The sequence below is a fragment of the Papaver somniferum genome, unplaced genomic scaffold (assembly GCF_003573695.1).
Source record: "Papaver somniferum cultivar HN1 unplaced genomic scaffold, ASM357369v1 unplaced-scaffold_15, whole genome shotgun sequence".
NCBI classification, from domain to species: Eukaryota; Viridiplantae; Streptophyta; class Magnoliopsida; order Ranunculales; family Papaveraceae; genus Papaver; species Papaver somniferum.
Window position 1 is genome coordinate 2,797,245 of NW_020624376.1, and position 12,494 is coordinate 2,809,738.

Sequence of the window (12,494 nt, forward strand, 5' to 3'; positions counted from 1 at the left end):
GAAGAAAAAATATGTATGTTGACGGATTCGAACACATGACCTATTGCTTGTTCACTCCACATTGAACCATCTGTGATAGTCCTCGTTAGTGATAAAAGACGCAGCGCCTCTTATCGTTATCTTTGCCCTTCCATCATTCCCTTCACAAAATTTGCCTCTTTCTCCTAAACATGAGAATCTTCCTCCAAAATTTTGGTTTTTTCCTTGAACTTTATAGATCCAGAAATATGTACACAGTTGATAATTCCCACTTGAAATTTCTTCTTGAACCAACAAGGTAAGAGGTAGGATAAATCCTTTATTCGTCCCCCCTCCTTCTAGCGCCAAAATGTAGTTGCAGGAAATCACACAACTAACACCCCTTAAGAATTTCTATAGATCTAAACATATTGAACATGAGAATGAAGGTAAAAGTACTTGAAATGTAAAATGGACACAAGGATTTTTTACATGGTTCGATCAATGTGATCTACATCCATGGTTCTTCATCATGAGTGGTTGAATTACATGAGTATTACATTTAGAATCTCCATTAATGGATTTTTGGTAGAACTCTAGATCTAGTTTTAGGTGATGGAGGATGAAGATGAATATGCAAAGATAAGATTGACCTCTCTCTACAAATGTGTCTCCGCTCTCTTTTTTTTTCTCCTGCCTTTCTCTTTATATATGTGTTTACATAGTGGATGACAGCTAACATGAGTAGTGGAGTACAGCTAATAAAACCCTTTATTTCGGATGTTGGAGCGCAACTTTATTGATATTGAAGCGCGCCTCTATTGATATTATCTCACACTCTTGTTGTGTTGATATTGCCTCACACTCTTGATGTTGATATTGCCTCGCACGTGAGTAGTGAAGTGATGAACTTGTTATTTTCACCTCTGAGTCATTGTTGTAGAAATGATATTTAGGCGCTCCTATTATAGGATGCGGTATTTTGCACCCACATTAGTATCATAAGAATGTTTTAATTAATTAAAACCAAATGTCCATCGAAAACTTGAGGAAAATCAAAACAAAAAATTAATTGAATTAAAAGATCTTTTAATTAAATAGATATAAATGCGCAACAAAACTATCAGGAGAATCAAAACAATAACACTAACGGGCATCAGGAAAATCTTTCAATTAATTAAGGTTTTGTTTTAGATATATATACATGCATTTGTCAAAGCTGTTGAGTGAAGCATTACTGATTGTAGAGAGCAAAAAGAGACTGGTCGGCAAAATGATTGTTGTTCAGGTCCGTCATGTCTGCACAACAGAAGTACGACCAGCAAGTTACATCCATCAATCTACGAATGATCATAAGCGGATTGATCTAAATCCATGGGATATAGTTAATTTGAGATTTCCATATATGCAAAGGGGTTTTCTCTTCGATAAGTCACAATCTTCACCTAAGCAAGCAGACAAAGAGGCGAACAAGAACATTATAAGTCATTTGAGAACTTCTTTGTCGTATGCACTTGATCATTTCTTTCCTTTAGCTGGTCGTCTTGGCATCGAGAAACATGAAGATGATAACACGATCTCCATTTATATCAACTGCAACTCTGAGGGTGCAGAGTTCATTCATGCAACTGCAGACATATCAATAGACGACATTGTCTCACAGACCTATACTCCTGCAAGCATAATAGATCCACTGTTTTCTCTCAACGGGGTAATGAACTTCGAAGGTCTGTCTCTTTCTTTGCTCTCTATTCAAATAACTGAACTACTTGACGGTGTGTTCATAGGGTGCAGTGCTAATCATTCGGTATGTGATGGTACATCATTTTGGCATTTTATTAATTTATGGTCTGAGATCTCTAGATCTTCCAACAATCATACTCCATGTCCTCTTCCGGTTTTCAAGCGTTGGTTTATCAAAGACACAGACTGCCCTATCCATCTTCCGTCTTGTTTGGCTGATGAATTTTTGACAGCAAGTAATGTCAGTAATACAAAAGTTCTGCTGTTTAAGGGTCACGTAGAAAGATGATTCCATTTGTCTAAAGCAAACGTTGGGAAATTGAAGGCGAAGGCTAATTCGGAAATAAAATCTGATAAAAAACGAAAAGCAGTAATCTCTTCGTTACAAGCTGTATTAGCTCACATTTGGATAGCTGTATTACGTGCTAGAAGGACTTTAAATAACAATTACAGCGAAAATGGAGAAACTTTGTTTGGATTTATGATGAATAATAGAACCAAATTGATTCCACCTTTGGCAGAGTCATATTTTGGCAACTCAGTATCCTTCGCGCATGTAACTGCAACTGACGGTGAGGTGCTTAAAAAGGGATATGGGTTCTTAGCTTCGTTGTTGAACGAGGTGGTTAACTCTAACAGTGATGAAAAGATTAGAAGTACTTTCGAAACGAGAACAGAAAAACCTGTGATAGTTAATTCTGGTGATGAGGCAGGAATTATGAAGAAAATCTTAGTGGCTGCGGGTTCTCATAGATTCAACATGTATGGAAACGATTTTGGTTGGGGCCGACCTATTGCTGTGAAAACTGGTGTCCGTGGGAAATCAAACGGAGCAACATTTGTGAATCAAGGGCCAGTTGAAGGAAGTATTGACATTGAAATCTGCCTTCCAATTGAGGTTTTTAAGGCCATGGAAAATGATGCTGAATTCATGGATGCTTTCTCTTGTTAACCTTTTTTTCTTATCGTAATTGTTGTCTCTACTACCTTAATTTGCCAGTGTCGTTCTTCCTCTTCAATAACATTATTTTTTCTTCTTTGCCATCAAAATGTAAGGATTCAGACAGGCAATGAGCCATTTGGGTGAACCGCTACTATGCATGTGGTCCTACTAGGCAATGTGGGTTACGATGGTCAATTGTAACAAAATCAAAACTGAATTAATTCAAAAAATAATTTTTGAAATGGTATTCAAATGTTGGTTAAACTTCAACATAGAAGTCACTAACAAGCTGGTTAGGACAAAATTAGGAAATTGATGTAATCCTAAGGGAATTAGAAGTCATCTAGTTCTAAGAAAAGGAAAGACATGTAATAAGGTAATAGGACTAGGAAAAAGAATTCATAGTTCTATATATATATGATCACCAAAGTTGTGGTTGATCATATGAGCAAGATTAGAGCTTGTGTTTAGTTTTGAGAGATTTTCTAAACATCAATAAAGAGAGTTGTCTTTATATAAGCTAAGTTTCATCTTGCAGTTGCCATTAATTGGTATCAGAGCTTGTTTCTGAGCCATGGAAAACGAAACCACCATTGTGGGTGCAAAACAGTTCACGCCACGATCAATACAAGTTCCAATCCTCAACGCCACAAACTACACAGTATGGGCCATGAGAATGAAGGTACTGATGAAAATCTACAAAGTTTGGGAAACAATTGATCCTGGTACATTGGACCCAGACAAAAACAATGTTGCCATTGGATTACTCTTTCAAGCAATACCAGAATGTCTTGTTCTACAAGTTGGTGAACAGGAAACTTCAAAGAAAATTTGGGATGCAATAAAGGCACGTAATCTCGGAGCTGATCGAGTTAAAGAAGCCCGTCTGCAAACCTTAATGTCTGAATTTGAAAGAGTGAAGATGAAAGACACTGATACTATTGATAGATTTGCAGGAAAGCTATCAGAGATAGCCTCAAAAGCTGCGTCACTTGGACAATCCATTAATGAAGATAAACTGGTAAAGAAGTTTCTCAATAGTTTACCAAGATCCAAGTATATTCATATCATAGACTCTCTCGAACAAGTCTTAGATTTAAAGAATACTAGCTATGAAGATATAATTGGAAGATTGAAAGCATATGAAGAGAGAATCCTTGATGAAGAAAACAATGGAGAAACTTAAGGAAAACTCTTGTACACAAACTTTTACCAACAAAACTCTGCGACAAGAGGAAGAGGTCGTGGAAGAGGTGGTAGAGTAAACAGAGGTCGAGGAAGGGGAGGAAGGTTTAACTCACAAGATAAAACAACAAGTCAGAATGATCAAAACCAAGGGAAAGAAAAGAAGGATAGATCAAACATTATTTGTTACAGATGTGATAAACCAGGACACTTCTCCTCTGTATGCCCTGAAATAATACAAAAGATGGAAGAAGCAAACAAGAATGAAACAAGGGAAGCAGATACAACTCTTTTCATGCACGAAGTTGTATTCTTAAACGAAGGGAAACTAATACCAAAGAACTACGAATCAAAGGATGGAGAAGAAGGAATCTGGTATTTAGATAATGGAGCCAGCAATCACATGACTGGTAAGAGACACTACTTTTCTGAACTCAATGAGAAAATCAAAGGACAAGTGAAGTTTGGGGATGGATCTTCTATAGAGATCAAAGGGAAAGGATCAATCCCATTTCAAATTAAAACAGGAGAACAGAAACTTGTCACAAATATCTATTACATTCCAAACTTACAGAGCAACATCCTGAGTCTGGGACAAGCTACAAAAGTTGGATGTGATGTTAGAATGCGACAAGATTATCTAACAGTTCATGACCCAAGTGGAAGAATTTTAGTTAGAGTCTCAGGATCATAGAATATACTCTACAATATAAGTCTCATGATTGGAAGGCCATTGTGTCTGAATATGAGACTGGAAGATCAGACATGGAACTGGCACGCAAGGTTAGGACACATAAGTTTCAGAACCTTTAAAACTATGTCTCAGAACAAGATGGTTCGAGGGATACCACAACAAAACGGAGTGGTGGAGAGGAGAAACAAGACTTTAATGGAGATGACAAGAATTTATTTAAAGGCTATGCAGGTACCTAATTATCTATGGGGAGAATCTTTACGACACTCCACATACCTGATAAACAGGATACCTACGAAGGCTCTGAAAGACATGACTCCATATGAAAGTTTGCGAAAGAGAAAATCAAACATAGATCATTTAAGAGTGTTTGGTTGCAAAGCATACGCAAAAGTTGATTCTGCAAATCTTAAGAAACTGGATGATCGATCTCAGACTCTTGTGCATCTAGGAATTGAGCCTGGATCCAAAGCTTACAGATTATTCAATCCAACAACGAAAAGAGTAATAGTGAGTCGAGATGTGGTATTCGATGAAAAAGCAAACTGGAACTGGAAAGAAACTAATGATGGACCAAGTAGGGGTCCAGGAATGTTTCACATGAGATGGGGTCAAGTAATTGATGAAGGAGAAGGACCCATAATCATCAATACCAATGGAAACAATGATGTTAATCAAGAAGAATAAGAGAATAATGAAAACACTGAGAATAACGAAGAAGTAGAAGAATAAGAAGAAGAAGAAGAGATCGATGATATAACTCAACCCATTCCACTGCGAAAATCAAAAAGACAGATACAAAAGCCACAGTATCTGGAGGATTATGTTCTTCAAGCTGCAGAAGAATGTGAGATTATGCTACTTTCTGTTAATGATGAACCAAGGAATTTTCAGGAAGCAAAGGTCTCGACTAAATGGACACAAGCAAGTAGAGAAGAAATTATTTCAATCAACATAAACAATACTTGGTTTCTAGTTGATAAGCCAGGTGGGGTAAAAGTGATTGGTCGTAAGTGGATCTTCAAAATAAAACGGAATGCTGATGGTACTGTCAACAAATATAAGGAAAGAATTGTATCTAAGGGATACGTTCAAGAATCAGGCATAGACTTTGATGAAGTTTTCGCACCAGTTTCTAGACTAGAGACAATTCGTATCTTAATAGCAGAAGCAGCATCAAACTCATGGGAAATTCACCACTTAGACGTTAAGACAGCATTCTTACATGGTGAATTGCGAGAAGATGTGTATGTTGAACAACCAGAAGTTTTTGAAGTAAAATGACAAGAGCATAAGGTTTATAAGTTATCAAAATCTCTATATGGTCTAAGACAAGCTCCTCGAGCCTGGAATACAAAGTTAGATCAAATATTAAGAGAAATCAGATTTGTTAAGTGCTCTAAAGAAACATCAGTATACAGAAGAGAAGAAAAGGGAACGCTTCTTGTGATTGCAGTCTATGTAGATGATCTATTTTTGACTGGCAACTCCCTTAAGGTGATCAATGAGTTCAAGAGAGAAATGTCATCAAAGTTTGAGATGTCATACCTCGGAAAACTCACTTATTACCTTGTCATAGAAGTCCATCAAGGAGTAGATGGGATTCAGATTAAACAAGAAGCTTATGCAAGGAGAATTCTGAAAGAAGCAGGACTTGAAACTTGTAATCCAACTAAGATACGAATGGAGTTTGGACTTTAAGTTTCAAAGGCACAAGAAGAAGCATAGATTGATTCAACGTGTTATAGAAGAAATGTTGGGTGTCTTAGGTACTTGTTACACACAAGACCAGATTTGGCTTTCTCTGTGGTAGTAGCAAGCCGTTATATGCAGAGTCCACGCAAGTCTCATGGTGATGTAATAAAGCAGATACTGAGATATCTAAGAGGAACAATCAGTTGTGAATTGAAGTATGGTCGAGGAGGATCAAAAGGAATTGTTGGGTATAGTGACAGTAGTCATAATATTGACCAAGATGATGGAAAAGGTACAACTGGTCATATATTTTATCTAGGAGAAGCACCTATTACATGGTGTTCACAGAAGTAAGACACTGTAGCCCTCTCATCCTGTGAAGCTGAGTTTATGGCTGCAACAGAAGCAGCTAAACAATCAATATGGCTTCAAGAACTGTTGGGTGAAATCAAAGGAAGAGAACCTGAAAAAGTTCTCATCAAGATTGATAATAAGTCTGCAATTGCACTCACTAAAAATCCAGTGTTTCATGGGAAGACGAAACACATTCACAAAAGGTATCATTTCATACGAGAATGCATCGAGAAGGAGGTCATTAACGTAGAACACATACCTGGAACTGAGCAGAAAGCAGTTATATTGACAAAGGCATTAGCTCGGATCAAGTTTGAAGAAATGAGACAACTGATTGGAGTACAAGATATGTCACGGGTAAGGTTGAAGCTTAACGGGGAGAATGTTGGTTAAACTTCAACATAGAAGTCACTAACAAGCTGGTTAGGACAAGATTAGGAAATTGATGTAATCCTAAGGGAATTAGAAGTCATCTAGTTCTAAGAAAAGGAAATACATGTAATAAGGTAATAGGACTAGGAAAAGGAATTCATAGTCCTATATATATATGATCACCAAAGTTGTGGTTGATCATATGAGCAAGATTAGAGCTTGTGTTTAGTTTTGAGAGATCTTCTAAACATCAATAAAGAGAATTGTCTTTATATAAGCTAAGTTTCATCTTGCAGTTGCCATTATCAAACACCTTCTTAGATTTTTAAGAAGGTCAAGATCCAAAGCGGATAACACTCGGTCGAATGGGGTAAATTTGATGGTTTTTAGATAAGAAAATTGACGACATTGTATGACGCCGTTGCACCACTACTTATTGAGAGTACTCTGAGGACAGCTGCTACCGACATCCCTTATCCTCTTATATACTTGTAAAACCGGGAATTGCAGTGATACACTGATACTAGGTACCAAGTCAATGAGAATCAACGGAATTCACGGTTGTTAAAGCAAAATCCATTAGAATTCCAGAGAAAAAAATATTTGTAATACCATGGCCGACTTGATAGCTAAAACTGATCTAAATCTTAGATGGTCTCTTAAGGGAAAGACGGCCTTGTCACTGGTGCAACCAAAGGGATTGGACATGCTATAGTGGAGGAGTTAGCTGCATTTGGGGCGGTGGTTCATATTACTGCTCGAAATGAAAAGGGTATTGAGTAGTGCTTGCGAAATTGGAAAGGAAAAGGATATAAAGTAACTGGTTCGGTCAGTGATGCTTCAATACAAGCTGATAGAGAGATGCTAATCAAAACCGTCTCATCTGTTTTTGACGGCAAACTCAACATCCTTGTAAGTGTTTAATTATAGCTTATTTTCTTGGGTTTGTGTTTGCTTTTCCATGAATCCACTTCAGGCTGTGGTCACTGCTTATTCAATGAATTGATCATCTTGGTAACTGACATTGTTTCCATGCTCTCCTTCCTTATCTCCTTAGAAATTATAAATTACAGCGAAACTGACATTGTTTACTGATCGGAGTACTATCACAGGTTAACAACGTTGGAACAGCTGTGATGAAAGAAACCATGGATTACACAAATGAGGATCACGCAAAAGTTATGGCCACTAACTTCGATTCCGGATACCGTCTATCAGTACTAGCCCACCCTCTCTTAAAAGCCTCTGGTACAGGAAGCATTGTCTTCATTTCATCTGTTGCTAGCGTTGTTGCTGTACCTCAGCTCTCCAATTATTCAGCCGCTAAAGGTATCGATTATTTTTGATTAATTGACACCTTAGACGGAAACTAGATCATTAATCAGTTGTATACAAGCCTCATTGCTGCTAAAATATATATTGTATATTTGTATTCTATTTGAATCAGGAGCCATTAATCAAATTACAAAGAACTTTGCATGTGAATGGGCCATGTTGTTGCAGGAAATCCTACACTACACCCCTCATATGATTTCATTATTAATCAACCCATTTTTAGGTTTACACTTTTAATTTTATTGATCAACCTTTGAATATTCTTACAAGAAAAGATAAAGAAATCAAGAATGATCTATGCTCTAGACTTTGTCTCTCCTATTTACTTGTTTCTTACTCAAAAAAACTCTCTCTTTTTCTTTACAACTTGAATGACTATTTATAAGGAAATACATAGTGGGTGACAGCTAATCTGTCCTTTATTTTCGGGTATGGTCTGCGACATTCTCGCAACCTTACAAACGTTAATTTCGCAAGCTCTCTAATTTTCGCAGGACTATCACATCATTTCTGAAATTGTTCTGCGACGTTGTTGTGCTGTGTCATTGATAATTTCGCTGAAACATTGTCATTGCGAGATTCTGATCCTACATATTGCCTCTTCTCATATCTTCTCTGCAAAGTAGAGAATGATGTGAGAAATGCCGCAGCTGTTCATCTTTTCATATTCTGCATTTATCACACGTATTCTTTCTTCCATTTGTTTCTTGACACGTCTTCTGTAACTGCTGCTTTTCAACTGCTCACGTCTTTTCGTCTTAATGGTATTTATTTCTTCGAGTAAAAATAAATCTCCTTTATATACTCTTCTTACTCTTCTTCCCATTTTTCTTTTTACTTTCTCTTCTATTTTTATTCTCTCATCTCTGCAACTCTGTTATTCTTCTGCAAGTTCTGCTGCTGTAATTTTTTTCTCCTTCAATCCTCTTACTTTTTATTCATTCCCATACTCTATATTCAAATATGTCTCCAAGTGGTCATAGATATGAGAAGAATTTACAAGATGTCCAAAAAGATCTTGTTGATAAAGGTTTCACACTCTCCACCATTCGTGGTGAAAATGCCAAATCAATTCTTTCTGTCAAACTTTTCTCTGATCAGTATTGTGATGATCAATCAATCATAATTTCACTAGGTCAGATTCTCGCAGGTCTCCCTATTCCTCTTTATAACCCAGATCTTCCTTTATTTTATGAAATTCTCGCTCACTCGGGATTTTCGCGAGCTATCTTCCAACTGAGTGGGGACTGCACCCGTCTGATGCTAGAGTTCGCTAACCGTGGTGCTGGTAGAGGATCTCTGTACTCCAAATAACTTAGGGATCCTAAATTCGCAAATCTAGAGATAATTGCTGAGAAATACACAGTAGCGAATTTCTTTGATAACTATGAACTTATCTCCATGAAGAAAGAGAATACTCGCTGGGGTATTCGCTTAAAAAGGAAAGATAACATTGATGAAGCCAAAATTCTCATGCAAGATATTGACTGGCATTCTGGTAAAAACACAACTCCTCGCCAATCCAAAGATGATAAATGGTGGTTTTTCCTTTATGCTAAAAGGACCCTACATTGCTGGTCAAATGTTCTTCCTGCGAATCTCGCTGCTTATCACCTGGGTTTTCTCTTGGCCCGAGAAGGAGAAAGAGGTATGTTTCTTCCCATTTAACTCACTTTATATTTCTTTATTGATTTTTATTATTCTGTTCGCTAACTCTTGCGACATTCCGCAGATCCAAAAACTGAAAGATAGTTATAACAGGACTGGGAAAGCTAGTACTCTGTTAGCTCTTCGCTCATACACAGATGAGGTAAGAAATTTTCTTATGATTTTAAATTTTTCAATTTTCTCTTATGATTTTAAACAGTATACTGTTGTTCCATGCTTCCATTTCTTATTTCTATCTGTGTGTGAAGATTATTGCTGAAGTAGAAGAATCTGCCGATGTTGCGAAGACTGGTGATAAAGGTAAAGGTGCTCTTCGCAGGGAAAAATCAACTGGTCCTCCTCCAAAGAAAAGGAAAGTTCGTTCTTCTTCTCCTTCAAATATTCCTCCTCACGAAAATTCCGAAAGTGACAAGGGTGATGAGGACAATGATGATCTTGCTGCAAGTGAAGATTCTCCACCTGAATCTTCTATGGCTAAGCTCTCTGGCCTCTTTTCTGATTCTCTACAAGGAATGGGAGATAGCCAATTCGCAAATACCTGCAAAGCTCTCGCTACCCTTTGCGATGTCCCTTTACTGGATGGTGATAGCTCTCTTCGTGGAGTTTCTAGATCAGTGACTCCCGACTTCTTGCATTCTCTCAATAGTCTGGTATACTTTTATCCTTTTACTTCTTCATTTTTATAACTCAAAATTTCTTTCTATATTAATATTTTTTATATTTTCTCGCAGGCTGGAAAAGCTTCTTTTGTTGTTGCCTCAGATCTAGAGAGAAGACGCGAAAATCTTGAAAAGAAGAATCTTCAATTTCGCAAAAAAGAATGAAGAATTGGAAGCTGAAGTTAAAGGTCTTCGCGAGAAAAATAGACAATTAGAAATTGATTCTTCTTCGTATAAGAACAAAATCTCTAGTCTTCAGCAAGCTAATAATCAGCTTTACGGTATGTTACTTTTCTCTTTTCCCTTTATTCATTCATCCTGTTGTTTTATCTTATTTAAATGATCCTTTTTGCAGACATTTATGGTCTTTCTGATGAAGCTACCCTTCTTCGTTCATTTCCTAATGCCTTGGATAATGATACCCTTCTTGAGCGTCTTAACAATTCCTTAAATAGCTTCTCAAATGATAGAATTTCATCTCTTTCTCTAAATGAGCTTAGATCTAAATTTCGCCTCTTAGAAATTGACCATAGATCTAGTTTAGGCTTAGCCAACCGATTTAAGCGTCTCCTTCTTGATTCTAAAGAGAAAACCAATGAGTTAAGAACCAAAATTAGCGGTCTCATAGATGATAAGGATCGCATCTCTGATCAAGGTGCCAAGGCTTTGGCGAAATTCCAAGAGGCTCTTCTTGAAGTTCAACTTGAACGAGATGAAGCTAACCGCAAGAACATCGAACTCTGCGAAAGGGAAAATCAAATTCGTTCTCGTCTTCTTATAAGTAGTGAGGATGAATTTGTTTGGGCTGCGAAAATCTTAGATGATGCTAGAAAAGATTTAGGTGTAAATGTTAGTCTCCAAGTTGAGCATACAGCCTTGATTAGAGATATGATTTCTGACAGAGAAGGTTACTAACTGCTCTTCTTTACTAATCTTTTGCTTCTTATGAATTTCATCAAGTTAATAATTGATTGTCTTTTGCTCGCAGATTCTGAAAATAGATATCGTGAAAAGATTGAAGAACTCGAAGCTGAAAAGGAGGAACTCGCAAAGAATCTTTCTTCTCGCAACGACAAGTATTCTAGATTAAAGAATCAAATCAAGATCACTGTTGCGAATTTTAAGAATGATGCTATGCATTTTCGCAATCAAACTATCCAAATGGTTTGTGACGATCATATATCCCACATTCTGATTATCCTTGTCTCTTGGAAGAAATCCCACAGAATACTCCCAGTTTGATTATTCTCTGATAGCGAAGCTGACGATGAAGAATCTGATAGTGATGGAAGTTCTGATGGTGATGAAGATTCTGACGCAGACGAAGAAGGAACAAGTCTGATGAAGATAATGAAGGATTAACTAAGAAGTAGTCTTTTTTCTTTCTTTGATTCTTTGTAATACTTGTACATTTATTTCTTCTTTCTGTATATTTGTGTTTCTTTCATTTTGACCTGCATTCATTAAAACAATTCTTTTGCAATACAGTTAATCAATATAATCATTAATTCTTGAATCTTTGAGTAAATCTATCATATGGAGACAAATAACATTTTCTAATTTCATTCATTCCCATACTTGCCTCTGTTATTTGAATCCAAATGAGAGATTTCATAAAAAATTCTTATTTTATCTCAATTTCGCGTTAATTATGTATACTTCGCAATCTTATGCGAAGTGAATTTTGTTTCTTTTCAAAATCTCATTCCTGTGTGGTCTTATTTTGCCTTCCTAATTAAAGGTCTTATTATGCCACCTCTTGTCATTGCGACAAAATCGCAGGACGTCCTTGCACTTTCATGCAAAAACCCATTGATCTTGCCTTAACTTTTTCTTTTGTATTATGGCCTCTTCAGGAATGTTGCGACAATATGACTAAATATTCTTG

At 36.8% G+C, this 12,494-nt stretch overlaps 1 protein-coding gene and 1 pseudogene across 1 annotated transcript; both read left to right on the forward strand.

Moving 5' to 3' along the window:
• Window positions 1-1,162: 1,162 nt before the first annotated feature.
• Window positions 1,163-2,653, forward strand: LOC113335605 (protein ENHANCED PSEUDOMONAS SUSCEPTIBILTY 1-like). Its single transcript, XM_026581628.1, has 2 exons — window positions 1,163-1,942; window positions 2,027-2,653. The coding sequence occupies exons 1-2, from the start codon at window positions 1,163-1,165 to the stop codon at window positions 2,651-2,653; spliced, it is 1,407 nt and encodes a 468-aa protein (XP_026437413.1).
• Window positions 2,654-7,557: 4,904 nt separating this feature from the next.
• Window positions 7,558-8,475, forward strand: LOC113335606 (annotated as a pseudogene).
• Window positions 8,476-12,494: the final 4,019 nt, after the last annotated feature.

Excerpts from the sequence above, each read along its gene's own strand:
- LOC113335605 (XM_026581628.1), top strand. The coding sequence starts at position 1,163 with ATGCATTTGTCAAAGCTGTTGAGTGAAGCATTACTGATTGTAGAGAGC. Across the intron at positions 1,943-2,026 it reads AATTTTTGACAGCAAGTAAT|GCGAAGGCTAATTCGGAAAT; the intron begins GTCAGTAATACA and ends GGGAAATTGAAG.